Source organism: Microtus pennsylvanicus, chromosome 9 (assembly GCF_037038515.1).
Source record: "Microtus pennsylvanicus isolate mMicPen1 chromosome 9, mMicPen1.hap1, whole genome shotgun sequence".
Lineage (NCBI taxonomy): Eukaryota > Metazoa > Chordata > Mammalia > Rodentia > Cricetidae > Microtus > Microtus pennsylvanicus.
The window spans coordinates 11221545-11242816 of NC_134587.1; the positions used below are offsets into that span (position 1 = coordinate 11221545).

Sequence of the window (21272 nt, forward strand, 5' to 3'; positions counted from 1 at the left end):
CTCAGAGCAGTGGCAAACCCCGGAACAAACAAGGTAAGCCGGGTTGAAGAGGGTACTGGGAACAAGTGTCAGGGTGTGGCTTCACTGCTGGTGTTCCAAGTGGTGACACACAGTACCCTTTCCATTCTGTCCCCTTCTCCAATGCAAAGCCCAACTAGCTGTCATGAGAATACCCTGGCCCCTTTGATTATTCCCACTGAACCCCACGAGAAGAGGTTTAGTCCACGCTGGAGAGGGAATAGACCTCCAGGTTTAACCTTGCGTTTCCTATAGAGTTCAACTGGACCTCACAATACAATTCAATTAGGAACTAGACTGGGCAGGGGCTGAGAGATGGCTCATGGGTTAAGAGCATTGGCTGCTCTTCCAGATGCCCTGAGTTTGCTTCCCAGCACCCACATGATGGCTCACAACCATCTATAGTGGGATCTGATGCCCTCTACTGGAAGAAAGGTGTATGTGCAGGCAGAGGACTCATAAATCTTAAAAAAAAAAAAAGTTGAACTTGAAAATCTTAAAAAAGAAAAGAAAAGAAAACTAGCCTGGGTGATGGAGGAAGGCTATTAAGGCTGATGTGCACATTAAATACTTGCCAGACTAGCCCTCACCCTGGCTAGCACTGGCAGCCTCTCTCCCTTGGGCCCTTCTTGTGGCTAACTAACCATTCAGCCACGATCCTTCTTTGCATCCCAAACCTCTCCTCTCCATACTCGGACACCCAGGAACCCAGTAGTACCCCATTCGGCGCCCCTCAGTCTGTCTTCTCCTCAAGCTAGGTCTTCCTGTAGTGACAAACGCACACTATCCACCCGGGCCTCAGGACAAGAGCCAGGGGCCAGCTCTGACTTGCTGCCCCTCGTTTGGCATTTCACCCCCCTTTTCTCAGGGGTTGCTTTGCCGTGAGAAGGATCCAAGCTGCCACCGGCTCAAACCTGACTCAGGCAGAACGATCTGAACTGTTCAGTTTGCCCCGCCTTTGCCCCGCCCTAGCTCACTATCCACAGAGAATCTGCCCTATTGTTCCTACACTTACAGTCACTGGTCACCGGGGCTCTGTCCACAGCCCTCCAAAGGCTCTCCACAGAGGCTTCAAGAAGGCTGTGAGCAAGCAGCCCTTCATCTGCCCTTCCAGCTCCGATGGACAGAGGTGAGCGGGCCACCCAGGCAGACTTTCCTTGTCCTGCTGAGCCCACCGTCCTCACGGGCACTGAGTTCTCAGCAACTGTTTCCTCTAGCCGAGAACATCTTTGCCTTAGACTGGAGAGCTATGCTCTGTCCCTCTGTCCCCCTTTGGATACCTCAGGACAACTCAAGCAACCCTTCCTCAGAGGGGATCCCTCCTTCTTGTCTCTGGCCAATCTCCCCCCACCCCTACATACGGGTACTTCTATCTTCCCGTTGAATAATCATCCCAGCCTTACCAATACCTGAGATGATCCATCTTTCCTCTATTAGAATGCTACCAGTCCCACAACATAGGGACTCTTGCCCCTTGGATACAGCACCTAGGGTGGCCCTGAGCACTTCCTTGGCATCCGGGATGAACGCAGGTACATGTTGCTCATGCATCCCTATATTTTCCTGGGTATGGCTGGCAGAAAGCCCAAATGATGTACAAAGCACCCACATCTGTAGAACATTCGACCAACAAACCCTTTCACCGGCATTTTTATCTGACTATCTCTAAACTGCTGGAGGGTAGCCATCTCTGTCTCATAGATAAAGAACCCAAGACTCAGACATTCCTGATGTGGGTAGGCCTTCAAGCCCTAGGCCCTTCCTGCTGAGCCACACTCTTCCAGTTACACCTGGGGACAGTCCCTCCTCGAACCACACCTCACCATCCACGGGGGCATCCTGCTCCCTTCAATTCCCAGACACACCCTAGCAGCGGAGCCTCTGCTCCCGATGTCCGCCACACACACACACACACACACACACACACACACACACACACACACACACACCAGAGAGAGAGAGAGAGAGAGAGAGAGAGAGAGAGAGAGAGAGAGAGAGAGAGAGAGAGAGAGAGGTGGCCTCTTCCAACAATCCCCAGGCTGCAGCTCCTAGCCTTACCCGTAAACCTGCCTTCCACACCCTACCCTCATCTCTCTCCTACTCCACCTTCCTAACTCACGATCACCTCCTTGAGGGCAGGAATCTGGGCTTAGTTTTTAATAACCTCTAGGGCCAACAACAACAATTAAAAAAATGAAAGCCCTTTTAAACTACATTAACTGGTTGATCTAGTTAGACAAGTCTGAGCTAAAACTTAGGGCAGAGGAGGTCTACCCACCCCTAGTGTGCTTTCAGGTTTACACAGAAGCTGATAACAGAGCCACAGCCTCCCATATCAGAACACTAGAACGTCCCAGAGAACACATGCCCACCTCCAAACCAGAGCGAAGACGCTATTCCTGCACTAATAACACAAGCTATCCTGTCCGTGCTCTTGCAATGCAGATGGTGCTCCACTCTGAACCCGGTGGACCTTAGCACCTCCCGCTTTAGACCTTCACAGATTCACTAAAGGGGATCCTAGTTTACAGAGGACATGAACCTACCTACCCAGTCACATGCTGTGCCCAGCACTCCCTCACTCTCAGAGCCTGCACTGAGCTTTGCTTGGTTTGATAGCATCATTCAAAAGCTCAGTTAACCATTTAAAGGAACATTTATTTACAAGAGGAGATTATAATTAAGGCCTACTAAGTGCTTTATGACCTACACACCAGGAACCCCAAGACGTTACTTGTCTTTAACTGCATCATAAGGCCAGTAATTTTGCTGTGGCCTTCCCAAAAATTCTTAAGAACACTTTCCCTGTCTCCCTGAAAGAGCATGCTGGGACGCGTCCCAGGGGCCAGTGACCATGGAACACTGTGTAAACGAAGCCTGCAGGTTCTGGTGCCTACCTGACCTGTGCAGTTTCCTACAGGCATTATCTCTGAGCTAACAGCTGTGGAGCTCCCACATAAAGGGTCACCCAAGGCCAAATGTGTTTCTCTTACCTATAATAATATCCTGCTCAGAAATCCCTGCCGCACACCTGCGTGGGAGTGAAGGTTAGATCACCACCACTGTGATTCACAACTAAAGGGGCTGAGGGGGCAGGGTTCTGGTTCTACCCTCGCACTGTTTTTGAGGCGACTGACCTCGGACCACTAACACCTGCTCCTTATCTCCCGACAGTAGGGACTGAGGTCATGGCTAGGAAAAGGCACACACCATCACACTAACCGCTGGCCACACTTAAAGTGGTGAGTATTCCATTTCCACTCTGACTCAGCCCAGACCTAAAAGTATATGTATTCTGACTGATTCACTAAGAAGTGTTCTCCGGCCGGCTGACAAAGCCACTCAGAGCAACAAGATGCCACCCAAGGGCTACAGTAGAAACGCTGTCTCTTGGAGTCAGGAAAGGGAAAATCGGAAAGTCCCCGGTTGTAAGTCTGTCTCCAAGCAACCCTGGGATTTCATTCATAAAGTGGCTGCCAGAGCTTGTCAAATGTGGAATTTAATCACGTCCCAGAGATCGGGCGCCTGACTTTGCAGCATATAAACTATTATTTGTTTTGTACATGGGTCCAGACTCTGAATTTTCCTTTCAAGGAGCCAGACTGGAAAGCTATAGACACTGGGCCTGTGACCTTCACACTTGATACAGCCTAGCAATCGTCTGCCAAGGGAATATTTACTTTTTATAATTGCTCACCATTTTAATATCTTATATTCAGTACACAGTAACCAGGAAGTCTGTATATATATGCTGGCACATCGCAGCAATATCGTCCATGCCTGCTTTCTTAGATGCTAGCAAACAGCTCGCAGTTTGTTTTGCAAGGGAAGAAATAACTAAGTTCTATCACTTTTCAGTAAAATGTTTTTAAGAAAAACCAGGAAGAGATAAAGTCTATGTAACAGGCTCACACCCGGCTGAGTGCCGTGCCCACTTTAATACCTTCCAGGAGCTGAGGAAATCCAAATTTTTCAGTGTTTTCAAAAGGAAATTAATAGGATCACACAGCTGATTTTCTCACTGCGGTAACTGAAGCAACAGGGCTCGCAGCTGCGCCAGAGGCCGCTGGCCTGGGCCAAGTACAGGTTTCTTTTTTCCATGGTAAAAGGCTTTTTAGCTGGGCATAAAGCTGCGCAGAGGACAACCTTCTCCAAGTCCTCCTTTTCCACCGGACACGCCACATTGGGTCCTGCTGGGTGGGAAGTCCATGGGCGCTTCTGAGAGCCTTCCGTAAGAGCCAGTACGGTGGGCATGTTCTAGCTCTGCTCTTCGTCCCTTTCAAACCCCCGGCCAGATAGCACAGGCTACATCTTGGATAACAAGGCTGAGGCCCACTGGTGGAATGATTAGATATTGAGTCCCAGTACTGAAGACCCGGGATTTTTCTTTTTTGCTATGCTGGGTATCAGGCCTGGCACACAGCAGGCAAAGGCTCTACCTCTCTGCCACATCCCCAGCTGGGCCTTTTCATTTCTCTTAAACGTAGAGAGTTAGATGTAGAATACTGTGAACAGGAGCAAATTTAAACTCTACATAAATGTGACAAAACCCAAATATAGTATCTAAACAATTACATTACTCTATGCGCTTGGATAGTCACAAAATATTCAGGGACCGGAGTGGTTTGGGAACGAGTTAAGCAACCCAGCAAGTACCTACTGCAGACAGACATTTCCCCTCTAGCTGCTGGGTTGTTGGGGGACCTAGGTGACGGAGTCGGGGTTTACTATACAGAGAGTGGAGAGAGCAATGCAGAAAGCACTCAGGCTGTCTGCGGCATATTTACTAGGCTGGACACAGTCCCATATTTTCACACCCAGTGCTGCTCACGCTCACTCATATATCCCGAGCTCGTTGTCCGGGGGCCTGTTATTACTGAGATAATGCGGTCCATGACTGTAACAGCTCCATAAGCACCAGGTAGAACAAGACCATAATCACCAAGGAGTTCCAGGAGCATGTGTACGGCTAGCTAGGGATCAACGCGGTCATCTGAAATGGTCTACACTTTCAGTAGGCGCTGTTTTGCTCCTGTTTTAACAAATGAAGTTTGTCTGACGCAGAGCTAAGCCACTAGGGGCCACGCGGTGGTGGCCCACACCTTTAATCCCAGCACTTGGGAGTCAGTCCCATGCCTTTCATCCCAGCACTAGGGAGGAGGAGACAGGAAGGGACGTGGCTGGGCAGAGAGGAGACAGGAGCTCAGATGCAGTCTGAGGAGGCAGTCTGAGGTTTGGTGGAGACACCTGCAGCCTGAGGTGCAGTCTGAAGCAGTCAGAGGACACAGTCTGAGGACAGGATCTCTCTTCTGGTGCGAGGATTCGGTAGAGGTAAAAGGTCTCTTTAGTCGCTGCCCACTTTGCTTCTCTGATCTCTCAGCTTTCACCCCCTAATATCTGACTCCGGGTTTTTTTTTTTTATTAAGAACAATTAGAATCCGTGCTACATCAAGGATCAAGTGAAACAATACCCAATCACTCCGCAGAGCACCACCCTCTCAATACTAGCACCGTTGGGGGACAAACCACATCTAGACCGTGTTTAACAGGAAGCAGTGGCTACCTCTAGCACCAGAAGGATGACTGACTCTACACCAAGCACAGGAGGATGACTGTCACTTTACAAACTCTTTGTACCACACAACCATACTAAATTAAAAATATAATTAAAATACACCATCTGCTGATAGACATAGGAGTCACTGGAAACCTCGCAAAAAAAAAATGGCACAGGCCATAGAGGTAACACCCTTGTCATTGCATAAGACAAGCTTACACAAGTTATCTCTGTAGAGTCACCAACAGACAAAAAAAAAAGTCAAAGATTAATTTTTATGGCCCATCCAGAGGCCAGACAGCCAACAAAGAACACATAAACACCTACCTACTCTACACAAACGCTGTGCTGACAGTGATGTGCACAGGTAAAGCACAGCTTGGAAAAGACTGAGATACAAAAGCTGCAGCTGCTTTAAGGGGCAGGCACCCCAATGGTACACCGCAGCAAAGCGAGGTGCAGCACAGGCAGGCAGCGAGGAGAGGCTTTCTGAAAGTCTGAGCCCCACCCCCACCACTCTGGAGAGCAGCTCAACTGTGGATAAACATCCCCCACACAAACTCCTCGTCCCTCACCTCTCCCCGACAGGGCAGTCAGACAGTTCAGGGAGCCCAGTGTTTGGAGCTAAAACATGGCAAGTATTCCCGTTGGAAACCATCCTAAGCTGCCAGGGTCATCACTTCCCATAGGAGGAGCGGAGTTTACTGGGCACAGGGTGAGTCACCACCTGAGTCAGAGGCCTCGCCCACCTTCCATCTGATCTAAAGCAAGGCGGGAGGGGGGCTCCGTGGTCAGAAAGGTAGCAGAAAGGGTGTGCCCAACAGGCCACACCCGGGATGTCTGCAAGTCTCAACCTAAGGCGAATAAAACGCCTGTCATCTCCACGACTCTCAAGAAGGAAAAGCTCACTGGGGCTTGGACAGTGACATTCCATAAAGACAGGGCACAGAGGCAAAGGGTACACCTCTGCTCAGGAGTGAGGTGGGAGGGGCCTGAGTGGGAAGGGGATCGTGGGAACAGTTCTGTCTGCTGTGAGCTAGACCGATGGCCTGGAGACATCTATGCCCCCATTTCTTCATCTATAAAACACGGGTGTTGGGGCCGTTTCTTAGAGCAGACCCCAGCTTCACCCACAACCTGGGCAGGAGATGGCTCTTTCTAAAGGTAACCAAATTCCCCCGAAGCTGGGCAACAGTGCTAGAGTCTGCCTGCTCAACATACAAGGGCACCTGAGGTTTGCACCTTGGGCTTCAACGTGTCTTAAGATACATTTTCATTTCTGAAGAGCGAGGGACACATGCCAAGCTCGAGTTAAGGTTCTAAGAAAACACAGAAACAAAGCCCGAGCCCCGCAGGTCTTTAGAGGCCTCACGTTTGGGAACCCTCAATGCTTTTCATAACAGACCCCAAACAACTTCTGAGAAATCAGTTGTTGAGAACCCAAGGGGGAAAAAAAACATAGAGAGAGCCCCTCCCAGGTAATAAATTAACAGCCTAAAGGAAGCAGGGTGGGGCTGGTGAATAAGAGAGGTACTTCTAGTCGGCTAAAGATGGCCTTGTTGAGGGACAGCACGATCCCTGAACAAACAGGTACTTTCTCGACCTTTGACCCCTAAATGTCACTGTCACATTGTACCCAGCCTAAGCACTCAGTGTGCAACTGAAGGCATATTTCAGTTTCATTTTAAAGCCGCCGTGAGTGAGGAAAGTGTAACAGCAAGATTTGAGCACCCAGCTAAGACAGCCAGACTTTTTACCAGTGCAATATTCTCTTTAATACAATAAAAAAAAACTTAAGACAAAAATCTTCTAATTTCTCTAAGGATGCCGGGCTCCTCCACAGGTGGGGCCAGGTACTAGCTGTCAGCTTGGCAGAATACCTTTATCAGCTTGGCAGAATACCTTGTAAAGTACGAGACTGAATTCCAACTTCTACCATCAACGTATCAAGGTTAATTTTACTGCCGCGCCATTAGATACAGTAGCAGATAAGAGGTAATTTCAACACCCTCTACTGAATTAACGTTGACTTGCTAGTATGTTGTGGCCATTTATCATTTCTCAGTATCACAGTACAGGGAGTATCAGGGACGGGGACTGGGAGATGGCTCATTGGGTAAAAGGACTTGCTGCCAAGCCATGAGGACCTGAGTTCTATCCCCAGCACTCACATACATGCCAGGAACTGTGCTTTCCAGTAATACCAGCAAGGGCAGGGGAGTGGAAACAGGCCGATACAGATCCTGGTGGTTTGCTAGTCTGGATTAAATGGCCAACTCCAGGTTCAGTAAGACCTTGACCCAAAACGTAAGGTGCAAAGGGACAGAAGACACCCACACCAACTTTTTTCTACACATACATGTATAGGCTCACATATCTGCACATACACATACACCATGTGTGTGTGCACACCCGAAGTATACAACAGTGTGAATATCCTCAACACTATCAAACTGTGCACTTAGAAATACTTAACGTGAAAAAACCTTTTTGTCACGAGCTTCCATTTATCCTTCTTTTAACTAGGGTAAAAGGATCAGTTCGATGATCTGGTCAGCCCATTTTCTAGGAGTAATAGACATATGTAGAGAGGAATTAAACCAACTCAAAGAGCCCTAGAACTATCTAGTTGAGGATATATTAGTAGATTTGAACCAAAAATCAACCTCAGGCCTTGCTCTGTCAAGGCTCACAAACTAACAGGGACAGCATCTATCCAGCAGACATTTTCAGAGCACTTCTCACACACAAGGGTTTTGGCCAGGGCAAGTGGGCAGTGTCCTCTTCTGTGCAAACTCTCCACACCAGCAGAACTGACCAGTGTGAACCTGAGGAATCCTGCAACTCAGCAGTGCAAAGGGCTGCGGTCACTCGGTCACTCGAATTCCGCCCATCAGCAGTGGCAAGGGAGACACCGCCTGTGGATTTGAGCTCTCTTCTATGTGGGGACACGTGAAGAATTAAGACATTATTCTAACTGCGTGATTTACAGAGGGTAGGCTTAATTCTAAAGATTGGCTTTCCCATCAGAAGACGGACAGATGCCCTCTGGGTCAGGGGTCTCATTACTATCCCCTCCTGCCACGGGCTTTTGGGGTGGGGGCTGAGTCTTCTGTCCTCAGTAAAAGGTTAGACGGGCCAATGCTCCTCAACTCAATTCATTAAAACCCTCAAGGACCCAATGGTGTAGACAGGTGAAGACACATGGGCGACAGCTGGGAATGTTGTTATATATAAGCTTCATGTTTCACATTTAAAAATTCACATATGATAGAGGCTTCAAAAAATAAAAACCAACAAAGCACTATGCCACTTGAGGAAGATGCTCCATATTTTACCTGTGTCATACCCCGGAAGGTAGATGCCAATATCCTAACTATTCGTGTAATCTGAAGATAGTATTTCTTTTTGAATTACTAAAGGCCCATGCCATTTACTTCAATGAGGAGATTGGAAATGACAGTAGGAGGCTGGGCGTGGTGCTGCACGCCTTTAATCCCAGTATTCAGGAGGTGAGGGCAGGTGGATCTCTGAGTTGGAGCTCAGCCTGGTCTACAGAGCGAGTCCCAGGACAGCCAGGGCTGCACAAGAGAAACCCTGTTTTGAAAAGAAAAAGAAAAGAAAACGACAGCAGGACAGAACTGAAGGGCTGGTCTGTCCTCATTTTCCATCTCTCTGACAACTCAGCAAGGTCCCATGTCATTTTAAAAGAACAGTACGAATACAGTCCCCCACGCAGGGGCGGGGAGGCCTTCAATGCGCTGGGCAGCGATGAGGATTGGCTAAGCCAACTACAAACTGAGCCATGCAGCTCAGGAAGCAAGGCTTGGAGGGCCTGACCACACAGAGTTACCATACCCACTACAGTGCGCACACCATGTGCCCCCCATTGTACAACTTGGTACTACCTCCGCTTGAAGAAACTACCAGACCATACCGGCCAGACAGTGCCGTACTGTGGCCACAGCTGCCTCCGTTCACGGGAAGTTCTTGCTACACCTCAAATGATTCTTGTAGGAACAGCACAATGAAAGCTGTGATTCTCTGTATCTCAAATACAGCCTAAGGAAATGAAGACCCGCAAATGTTTTTAGTATGTTCCTATTTTTTCCATCTTTCCAGTCCCATAGTACCTTCATGCAGACAATGCGAGGGTTCCTACCTGCCTGTGAGCTTCTCCCACCTCTAGCTACAGGCCTACATGAGGCAACACGATCTTTAACGCTATAAAGAGCTCTGGTATTCACCATCCTAGAGGCAGGGTGACTCGCACTACAACTGATTGATGAGGCCCGTCAACAGACACCAACAGAAGGGCAAGGAGCTAGGACTGCGTCCGTGGCCATCGGCCTGTACAATGTGGCCTTACTCCGACCAGTTCTGAATTTGCCTTCTTTGGCTGTGATAAAGACCACGGCCAGAAGCACGGGAGGAAAGGGCTTGTTTCAGCGCCGTCCACAATACAGGGCAGAGACTCAAGGCAGGGATCTGCATGCAGGAACGGAAGCAGAAGCCAAGGAGAGCAATGCTTATCAGCTTGCTTCCCACGGCTTGCTCAGCCTGCTTTCTTAATCAAATCGGGACCACCTGGCCACAGGTGGCACTGCCCACGGTGAGCTGGGCCCTCCCTCATCAATCTTTAATCAAGAAGATGTCCTACAGTCTGATGGAGGCAATTTCTCAGCTGAGGTTTCTTCTTCCCAGGGATGTCCAGGTCTGTGTCCAGTTGACAAAAACAAAAAAAAAAAACAAAAAAAAAAAAAAAAACCACCCTGCACACCAGGCAAATTTCCGTGCGAGCACTGCATAGGCAGGCTCATGAACTGATTATCTGCTGAGCAATCCCGGGCCCTCCACCTCCCTGCCCCATGCCTTTTACTCCGTGTTCCTACTACAATGAGCCACTGGTGTTCAAATACAAGGCCAACCCCCCACACCAGAATGTTCCCCTACTAGTGGCAGACATCACACCTGCAAGCTGCCCCCCCCCCGCATTCATTTTCCCTTTCTTTTGAATCGTCCTCAACAACCCTGCTTACTATAATTTTCTCAAAACACAAAACCAAACCCTGGGGCGCCATTTCCCAGAGGCTCCTGGGCTCTGCTCCCCTGTACAGCAAATGTACCTCATCTCTAGGGAGCACCACCTAAACCTTCCACCTTCAGATTCATCAACTGCTTCCCTAAAAGTAACTACAAGTGTGGGCCCAGAAACCCCAAACTACCACGGCCAACACCAACTCCTGCTCTGTCCCTCAAATCCACCTCTCCCACCATCCTCCCCACACCCTTCTACAGCCTCGCTCTTCAGCTGCTCACCAACCTGGGACACATTCTCTTCCAGCCTCTGTGTCTCCTACTCAACGTCCACACGAAATCCCGCTAGCTCCACTTTCAACTTAGTCAGAATCCAACCGCTTGTTTTGTTTTCTTCTTGCTACGCAGCCCAAACTGGCAATCCTCCTGCCTCAGCCTGCTGAGTCCCAGGATTACAGGCATGTCCTACCTTGTACAACTGTCTCTTACTGTCTTCACTGCTCCTACCCTGGTCTAAGCTATCATCTCTTATGTATTATTACAGACACCTTCTAAATAGTATTATTTCTTTTGATTTTTGTTTTGTTTTTGCTGTTTTAAATCAGGGTCTCTTTATGTAGCCCAGGCTCCCCTTGAACTCCAGACGTTCCTGTCTTAACCTCCTGAGAGCTGGGATTACAGGGGTATGTAGTAGCACCCTGCAACAGCACTATCTTCAGCCTCGCTTTCGCCCAGCCCATACTCAATGTAGCATACTGTATATGAATGTATATATGTGTGTATAAATGTATGTGTATATGAATGTATATATCTATATGAATGTATGTGTGTATATGGAGATAGATGATAGATAGATAGATAGATAGATAGATAGATAGATAGATAGATAGATAGATAGATAGATAGAAGAATGCTAAAAGATTTCCTAAAAAAGAGTAAACTGATCCCTAAGGCCCCACAATAGGCTTCCAAGCAGACTAGCAGCCCCTTTCTCCACTCTATGATAAATGATATCACCACCTACGAAACACCTACTTATGTTTATTGGTTCTCTTCTCCCTCAGAAGATACACAGGGACCTTTGCCTGTTTCATTTGCTACAGCCTCCATCAGTCAAACAGTGTCCGATACACCCTAAGTTTTCAGCATCTGTTGGGTGAACCACAGCTAGGGAAAGATCCACACAGGTTAGCTAGCTATGGCGTCCCTGACAGGTCCAGAGCACATCCGATTCTCATGTTCCAGTGAGGATAAAATCCCTATGACTTTTAGGCTGAATCAGAAGACCAATGAAAATCAATATACGTGTAGACAGACAGACAGACACACAACCTTACAGAGCTTATTTTCTTATCCTACGGCACTGAAAAAATTTTTCCTCAGTCTTCAGCTGTTGCTGCTAAGCTAGGGTTACAGTGTGTATGTGTGTGTGTGTGTGTGTGTGTGTGTGTGTGTGTGTGTGTGTGTGTGTGAGAGAGAGAGAGAGAGAGAGAATGTGTGTGTATATGTATGAATGTGTGCATGTGTGTGTATGTGTGAACATGAGTATGGATGGGAGCCCATGTGCACGTGTGTGCAAGTGTTAAGAGGGATGGACCAATGTCGTCCCTGCTTCCCTCCTGGGAGCACCCCAGCAGTAGGATGCCTCTCCAAACCCCACAATCCTTTCTCAACAGCCCTAGTCCTTTCTAAACACAGCACAAACAATTGAAAGGCCTTTCTTTTCTAAACAGCCTTATCTTACAGGATCTGAGGTGGCCTTTCCGTGTCCTTGTGTCCTTGGCATCAGGACGCCTCTCAGATACCCAAAAGGTGTTCTGCTGACCTTTGGACTATCTATTTCTGGAAACAACTCTGCTCTTCCCAGGACTCACTGCTCCTGAGCCTCTAGAAGGGCCCAGAAGGGTCAGAACCATCTGTATTTCCAAGGTCAGGTAAAGCCTCATCATCAGCCTGACCGGTACAGTCGGGATCTTAAATGTCCATAGGCCCCAATCTCTCTCGCCTCTCAGTCTCTTGGTAGTTTTGAAAACCTGCTTCATCACCTTCGTTCTACAGACCAAGCACCGTATTCCTCATAAGCAGGAGGTTAGGCCTACATCTGACGGATATGCAAGCAGCAGAGTGGCTTCAACACAAAGGACAAACAGAAGAACCTCACACTCTGAGACCCACCCCCATTCCACCTATCTGAGGGCCTCCAGCATGATGATTTAAAAGAAAAAAAACCACAAAGACTGATCTTAATCAAAGGCGCAGGTCCCAAAGAGAAGGGTAAAGTGGGTACCTGGCTAGGGAGTCTCAAGGTTAGTGACATTTCACCCTCTAGGTCTGAAGTGCTTATCAGATTTGCTTGACACTTGGGAGCACACAAAGAGTTAAGACAATCAATCTTAGCACCAAAGAACAGGCTTGTCAACAAGAAGAAACCATGGATATCAGCAAGCAAGGCAGATTTCGGTAATAGGCAATGCCTTAGGCTTCCTTTAGTATCAGGTCTCCACGTCATCAACCTGAGTTACCTTCTCAAATTACTTCTAGTTATCATTTTCCCTTTTACTCTCTTAGGTTTAGAAAGAGTGTTTCTCTAAAGTGTTTTTCTTATACTATGTCTGATAGGGGTCTGTGTATCTGTGTTTGTGTTTGTGTGTGTGAAGTTTCAGATTGTAGGACACAAAAACACCTGGTTGGTAAGCAAGCAGCCCTCCTGGTTCCCCATCACCTGCTCTGGCTCTCTGCATAGACCTTCATGGTATTTCTCCCCCGGAACTGAGAACAGCTTGTTTTCTTAATTAACAGGTTTGGAAAGTTTCTCAGCAGTCTTTTAACCATGTGAAGGTTTAGACAGCTTTTGTCAATTAGGGATTTAACGGCACGACCAGAGATTCAAACAGCAGAACACAGTGCCAAGTCGACAGATGGAGGGTCCGCTCCCATGAAAGCCTCTGTCCTATGGACTCATCCACACAGGGTTTTCCTGTTGGTTTGCTTACCTCGCCTTATTTATCTAAACAGAAGAGTCAGACAGCAGCAGATGAAATGCTGGTTATTCCATCCTGCAATCAGACTGCCAGGGGCCGAGCTGGACACCAGGCCCACCCACCTGCCCCAGTTCCTAATTCATTCACGGGGAGCCTCTCACGTTCGTTCTAAGCGATCACTGCTTGAAGGCTGAACGCCAGGCTCGACCACAAATCTCAGAAAATGCTGCTTTCTCGTGTCCCCACGCATCCTTCAACCTTGGGACGACAACAATTAGATGCATTGTTTTTGCACAAGTTCCTTCCTGCGAAACATTAATGATGTATGAAGGACTTTGAAACATAAATCGGCCCGGGCAAGGAAGTGTGTAAATGGCCCAGAATCCACACACAGAACAGGGGAGGGGGCTTTCACAGTCAGAGATCTGTTAAGTCCTGGTCATCAAACAGTTGGCAATCCTTTACTAATGAGCCCACCCCTGCTGCTGGCCAATCCACCCTCCACGGGTGTTCTCTGTAGTCACCCGGCTGCCCTGTACCTTCCCCACACAACTGCTCCCTCATCTCCTAGAAATCCTGAAAGCTCACGGGGATCTGTTCACTGCTTCACAGCTACAAGATAGGGCTCTTTGGAGAGAGCGGTCCAGCACACGGTAACGGCAACCGAGCGGAAGAAAAGGGGCACAAACACACCAACAGTAGCCAAACCAAAGCCCAAAGGGTGCCTACTCATCCCAGACGTGGAATTAAGGCCAGCTCTGCCTAACCTGCCACGCTCACCTCTCACAACCTGGGTTTCTTGATTTAACAAGCACAAAGTGTTTCCTCCGGCCAGCGCTGGTCTCAGGTGGCCAAGATTCTACTATTACAGGAGAGGAAAGGAACAGAGGTCAAAAATTCTGAGCAGTCATGGATAGCAAAGGACAGAACAGGATGTGGTTCCAGCTAACCCTAAGCCCTGTTCTTCACCCTTCTTCACAAACCATCTCCAAATAAAGAAGGATGCACCTCTAGCGCACACACAGGGTTCTGTGGGAGCAGAAACTAGGGTCCCAAGTACGGAAATTGATGCCATTGATACGAGACAATCTCAGAAGACTACTTTGTACCGAAGGGCCCCCAGGAGTTACCCTGGTGACCAGACATGTAAGGGTCCTCGAGTGCCTTCCAGACTTAAAGTTATCTATCTGATTCTAGGGCTGTACCCAAGGGACCGGGGCTGGCCCATATCCTATTCACACAACACTCGGTCCTCCCCAGAGCATGAAGGCAATGTCAGCCAACCCCAAGACTCCTGTTCTGTCACTCTTGGGCCCCATAAAAAGACTGAGCTGGTAGTCAACAGTGCACCCAAGGAGTTAATAAAACATACCCAAGATCGCTTCATTATCCTCACCATTAATTCCCAAGCGTCCCCATGGGCATTCCCATTTGGTCTCAGGCTGCTTTCAGGAGGTTGATTCTAGTTGTACATCTGCCTAGATTCAAACAACCAGGCAACTTAGCAAACCCTGAACGTCCATGGCAGCCCAGAGCAGCTTGACTTTGGAAGTTAAATTCTAAAGTCTGCCTTCAGGGCAAAAGACAAATATAATTTAAAAAAAAATCAGTCTTGAAAATCCCTCAGCTGGGATTTGGTCACTAAACTGGAAAATAAGAACTTTTCTGTCTCTTTATATCATGCCAATAGCTTCCCTTTCCCTAGAGACTGCAGACCCTGAGCCCTGAGCAGGGACAGCAAAGTAGATTGCTCCCTCTCTCTACCTTGGGCAGGAAGAGTTGATTTCACAAGTCAAACTGAGTGTATGATTTGACCTCTTTGTATCTGGAAGGCATAGCTAGGTGCTCTCTTACAAAGAGGAGTCTAAGGTCCCTGCCCTCACAGAACCTATAACCCAGTTAGGGATTACATCATCCCCTGAAGATGAAGACAGCTTTAAACCTCAGAGCTGCCAGACATGTGCTGCCCACACTCAAGGGATGAAGAAACTGCTGGAGGGGAGGATATTTCTTGGCATCTGACTTTTTCTTAAGATGGGCTGACTCAGCACAAATTACTGTGCTGTGCACACCTGGTAAGCAATTAACAGTACTTTTTGTTTTCGCCTCACTGTCCCTAAATAAAGTGCAGAATTTATTGACCATATTGGTCACAGAAATACGTTAACTCCGAGTCTTTAAATCCACATACCACAGAATTCCAGTACTGCCCAACTGTAAAAAATGTAAACAGTAATGTATTGTTCCTAATAGTTCCTCTGAGTCTCCTTGCCTACTGTGGTTGCTTCTCCCCAGCCTCAAGGTGACACAGCAGTTCTTAGAAGATGGCCCTGAGCCACAGGACACTCTGTTGGAGGGACTGAATGCAAGGAAGCCAGCGCTTGGGAGTACATCCTCTGACCCCTGGGTAGAGACAGCCACATCATTCGGTTGGTAGAAGGAGCTTGATCCATAGCCAGTTGCAATTAAGGGTAAATAGGAAGAAAGTCCATGTACTGATACTTAAATAGATAGCCCTGACCTATATGGGAAGCAGCTCAATGAATCAACACACTAGAATACATTTCCAGAACTCAGCAGCTTGCCAGATTCTCTGCATCTGAAGGACATCTCTGAATTATCCTCTTACAGATAGCATAAACACACGCATCAACATAAGACTCTGGGTAAGACATTTCGTGGCCTTCAGCTTCCGTTTCTCCATCTATAAAGGGGACAAATGGATTAGACAATCTCTATCTAGCTCAGCAAACATGATGGAGTGAAACCAACAATACCCCGAGAAGATGGAAGTAACAGTCAGCCTGGGAATCTCCTGGGAAAGTGAGGCAAGTGGCTGACCAAAAGACCAACCCACAAGAAGAAAATGGGGAGATTATGAGGGCAGAGGATCTCTCCAGGAGCGCACCTCCTCCCAGGCTCAGACACGGATCCACACCTTCCCAGAAGAGTCCAGTGAGTCACAGGATGGCTTTACCCACAGTCCCCACCACGCACCTTCCACCTCTAGAGGTGACTCAACCCCAGGACAGACTGAAGGTTGTGGCGGCGCTCACACCCAACCTCAGTCACTCAGCTCTCTGCTTAATAGCCTCTGGGAGTCTAATTTATCTCCTGGAACCCTGGATGATGTCTAGAGGGCCTAACCAACCTGACCATCCAAAGCTCAGCAATACCCACTAGAGAAAGTTTAAATTACAGAGGGGGTAAGAAAAGGCTTTCGGGCTTTCTGTAAGTGTGCATTTATCTGACAGTCCCACAGACCTTGTCTCAAAGTCGCCTGTTTAGTAAGTTTGCTTCCGCAATGACTCTAAGCCTGGGATAAGTCGCTTTGGAGTTCATAAATATGACGCAGGGTTTAGGATATTAATTACCCAAGGAAGGGCCTTTGGTTTTGACACGAAACAGTCATAGGATCACAAATGCTGTCGAGTACCTGACACCTACTGTAGTAGGCCCACAGTGTCTACTTTTAAATAGCATTACCATCGATAGTTCCCATTTAACCAGCAGGTGTCCATGCGGGGTGTGGGGGGGGGAGCGGAGTGGGGGAGGGATGGGATGGGACGGACAGACACTGAGCATCAACCCGATTAAGCAGAAACATCTCCACTCTACAGATGAAGAGACCACAGTTTAAAGCAAATGGTTAGCAGCTTAAAGGGTCAAGAAGAAACCTAAATTCAGCTTTCTACACACACACACACACACACACACACACACACACACACACACACACACGAGAGAGAGAGAGACAGAGAGACAGATGCTCCCAGTGTTTGGAAACTGGGCCCAGTGTCCCATCAGTCTCACTGGCTCTGTCATTTACACCCACATCCTTTTCTGTGAAAGGAAGCCATGGGATGACATGGGCTATTTCCGTTGACTCTCCTTAGAGGGTCTATGCTACTCTTCAACCCGGGACACTTTATGTCAGGGTCAGAGGACCGAGACACGATTCACAGCCCCCTGGGTCGGATGCCGTTTCTGCCTCCAGGTTCCAGGATATGCCACAGTATCCCTTACAGTGCGTCTCTACTCATCTGAGGGTCTGGCCGGCTACTCCCTTCCACCAGCCTCTATGGAGTTTTCAGCAGGCATCAGGCCTCAGTCCCAGGAGGACCTGGAGCAGCTGCAAGAGCAGAGCAGCCCAGCCCAGCAGCAGTGACAAGTCTTAGCAAGCCTGAGGCTGATGCCTTAATGACAACAGAGATTCCTGACTACAGGCACAGTGTGCTGTCTCCATCCCAAGGACATTGCTTGCTCCACTTATTCCCCATTAGGATGTCTGTCCAGGAAGCCAGTCTCTGGGGTCTCTGATACAGAGAATGTCAAAGGGAAGGGATGCTTTCCCTCTGTTGGACCAACGATCACTTCTATACTAACAAGCTCAAATCCTCTGTGTAGGTCATGTGTGTCTGCCGTGTATGTCATCCATTGGGTTGACAAAAAGAAAAAGAAAACAAAACCCTTTCACTTCAGATTTACAGTCTACCAACAATTTTTTCCCGACTCAGACCCCCTCCCCGCCTGGGACCATCCCACCCCCAGTAGATTTCTCTGCTTCACATAGCAGGTGTTATCAGAAAACTCTGACTTTAAAATTCTGAAGTCCACAATATGCACAAAATCCAAAGTTGTTAACTAGCTGACATCGGGGTTTTCTCCAGTTTAAAATCATATCGGCCTCTCCTTCCCTCTTGACTGCACTCTGCTCTCTCCGCTCTGCTGGTCCTAGAAGGACCGGGGTTCAACTCAAGGCCCGGGAGGGGAGGAGGACCTTTTGTTGTCAGAACGACCTTCGGAAGCCTGGATCAAGAATGCAGCCCCACCGCGACAGAGGCGACTAAGCTCCAGAAAATCTTCTCCAGTCAAAAGAACTGGGTCATTTAGGAGCCAACACTGTTTAAAAGGGAGAACCAGTCGCTTTCTCCTGGAAGAAGTGCTTGTCGGGGGATGACTGTCACTTCCGACCCTTCTTTGCTAAGTCCCTGCTCAGATGGGTCACGGTGGTCTAATTCCTCGGTGGGTTCCACCCAGCAAAGCGGCCCAAGGATTCTTGGGTGTTGCAGCGCAACCAGGGAGCTGGGAGAGGGACCTAGCACACCACTGAAGACGCTTATTTTCACAGCTGATCTAGCCCTGTGGAACAGGTGCTTTTTAAAAAGCCTGTGAAAGTAGGAGAGTCCACTCTGCAGGACAAGTCACACGGGACAGCGAAAAAGTGGCTTCCCAACTTCCGCGGGGCGCGCGAGCCAGGCAGGGGACAGGACGACTGGAGAGTTTCTGAGAAAGGCCTGGGTCTCCCTCAAAGACTTTCCGTAACCCAACGTCCCACCACGGTCCCTGACTCACACGTGAGGCTCAGCAAAGCGTGCCACCTGCCGGGGTCTGTGCAAAAAAAGCCCGGAGAGGAGAACCGCGGAAAGTGCTTGGGGTAAGGGGGGTGCTGTCCTCCCGGTTCGGGCCTGGGGTCTCCCCACGGTTCTCCTCGCTCCTGGAACACGCAGAGCACCGGGCGCGGAGGGCGCGGCTGCCCGGCCCCGCAAGTCTTGGACCGGAGAAGTGCAAGCGCGCAGGGCAGGGCAGGGCAGGGCCGGGCAGGGCTGGCCCATGGATGGGCTCTGGGTACGCGGGACGGGAGGCAGCAGGGCGCGCCCTCGCTCCTCCCGGCGCAACGCGGCGCCCCGGTGGGGGTGGGAAGAGTCGGGAAACTCACAGCCGCTTGTCCTCCGGCTGCAGCTGCCAGTGCATGGCGAGCGAGAAGCCGAAGAGGCTCCCGGGATCCCCCGATTTCCGGATCACGTTGTCCTCCCGGGTGTCCAGGTTGAAGGCTGCGCCCAGCCGGGCCAGAAGCCCCGCGGACAGGTAGAGCAGGCACAGCTGGCCCGCGACCGCCATGGGCGCGCGCGGCGGGAGGAACGCGACGAGCTGCAGCGGCCGCAGTGCGCGCGGGCTCGGGGCCGGGGCCGGGCTTGCCTGGCGCGCCGCTGCGGCCACTAAGCTTCGGTGGCCCCTGCGCGCGGCCCCACCCCCGGCCGGCTCGCGCTCTCGGTCCGGCTGCTCCCCCACGGCCGCAGCTCGCAGCAGCTCAATGAGCCCGTTGTTCTCTAGAGACTCTCCAGCGTTTTATCAAGTGACGAGGGCGCCGGCCCCGCCCCGCCCCGCCCCGCCCCGCCCGAGGCCCGGCCCGCCTTGGGCACCTTCCCTGCCGGCCCCGCCCCGCAGCGGCGAGCCCGCGGCCGCCCTCCCACCGTCCCGCCACCTGCCCGGAAGCGCCCCCTGCGTCCCGGAGCCCCGGAATGCTACCCGAGATGTCTTCCTACCTGTCACCGAAGTGCGGTCCCGGGCGCCTGAAGCTGGCAGTTTTCCTAGCTGTGGGCCGTTGTGCGAAGTCTTACTTGGCTCATCCATTCTCCGGGAGTTCAAGACACGTCTCACCTTGCCCAGCTCTTCGGGATGGATTGATGCTGCTCACTTGCTGGCTCCCCAGGGACCCAAGCGTCCACAACGTGACACTAGCGTACTTTGATAGGGCCGTACTACTTAAAAACACAGTTGTCTATCTCGTTTAATCCTAGGAAGTGGGATTTTCTTTGCAGATGAAGGGGGGGGTGGAAATTCAGCCTACGAACTCTAAGTTCTTCAATGTGGGACCCTGGAGTTCAGCTATTGTCCCCTTTTCTTACCCAAATTTCCTGATTTAGTTTAGAAGAACTGCCTAGAGAAAGCTCCTAAGTCCCTGTGGGTGGCTAGAAGGCTTCTGCCTCCCGGGCATTGGGTGGGGCTTCCAGGAAGGTGGTGGCTTTGAGGCGTCCTTATTTTAGGGTAGAAAAATTTGCTTCGGGACACTCAGAACTTGACTGAGAACAAAATAATGTACATTTCAGTGCCCCGTCTTTATTTTCCAATGCCGTTTAGCAATTTTTTTCATTATGAATGTAGGCAGAAAACCACAAAGGCAGGAGAGTATATCATCAATAGAAACTATTGTTTTCTCCAGGACATTTGGTTGTTGCAGATATTTCAAATTGCGATTGTTATCCTGTAGCCCCCCTGCTAGATCCTGATGTATGTCAATAAAGAAGTCATATATTAAAATTGCAAAAAATATGTTAACTTTTAATATTTTATTAATATTTTTAAATAATTAGTTTTCTAATTATACATTATATATAATTAAAAACATATATGTTGTGCATGGGGGGGGTCTTGGTCTTCTGAAATTTACTGAAGGGGCTTTGGTCTGCTCTGCTTCCTGTTTTTGTAATGAAATATTCTGACCAAAAGCAACACGAAGAGGAAAAGGTTTATTTTATCTTATATTTCCAGGCCCATCACTGAGGGAACTGGGGACAGGAACCTGGAGCAGAGACCAGGGATGAAAGCTGCTTCCCGGTGTACTCCCTCTGGCTCTTTAGAGCCAGCTCCCTCCTAGAAGCCAGGCCCAACTGCGCAGGGCAGGGCAACATCCCAGTGTGCTGACTCTCCTGAAGCAGGAGAGTGGCCTTTCCTTGGAGCCGAATATCCAGGTATAGGCAATGGAAGCAGAGGGCAGAGGGGAGCCGCTTAGGAAGCTGTGCGAACATCATCAGGGTGCGAACATCATCAGGGGTCTTCACGGTGGCAGCAGCTGCCAGAGTGAGTCCCTCAGGAGATATTCCACCTCCCCACCAGTC

The 21272-nt window shown here is 49.5% G+C and overlaps 1 protein-coding gene across 2 annotated transcripts in view; it reads right to left on the bottom strand.

The window, feature by feature from the left end:
• Positions 1 to 19702, bottom strand: part of Itga6 (integrin subunit alpha 6) — a 66880-nt gene extending 47178 nt beyond the window's left edge. Inside the window, exon 1 of one of the 2 annotated variants that reach the window (XM_075984902.1) lies at positions 19313 to 19626. In XM_075984902.1, the coding sequence (XP_075841017.1) occupies positions 19313 to 19494 (182 nt within the window). In that variant the 5' untranslated portion in view covers positions 19495 to 19626. Of the gene's footprint in view, positions 1 to 19312 lie in introns of both variants that reach the window. The other variant, XM_075984903.1, reaches the window with a different exon arrangement.
• Positions 19703 to 21272: the final 1570 nt, after the last annotated feature.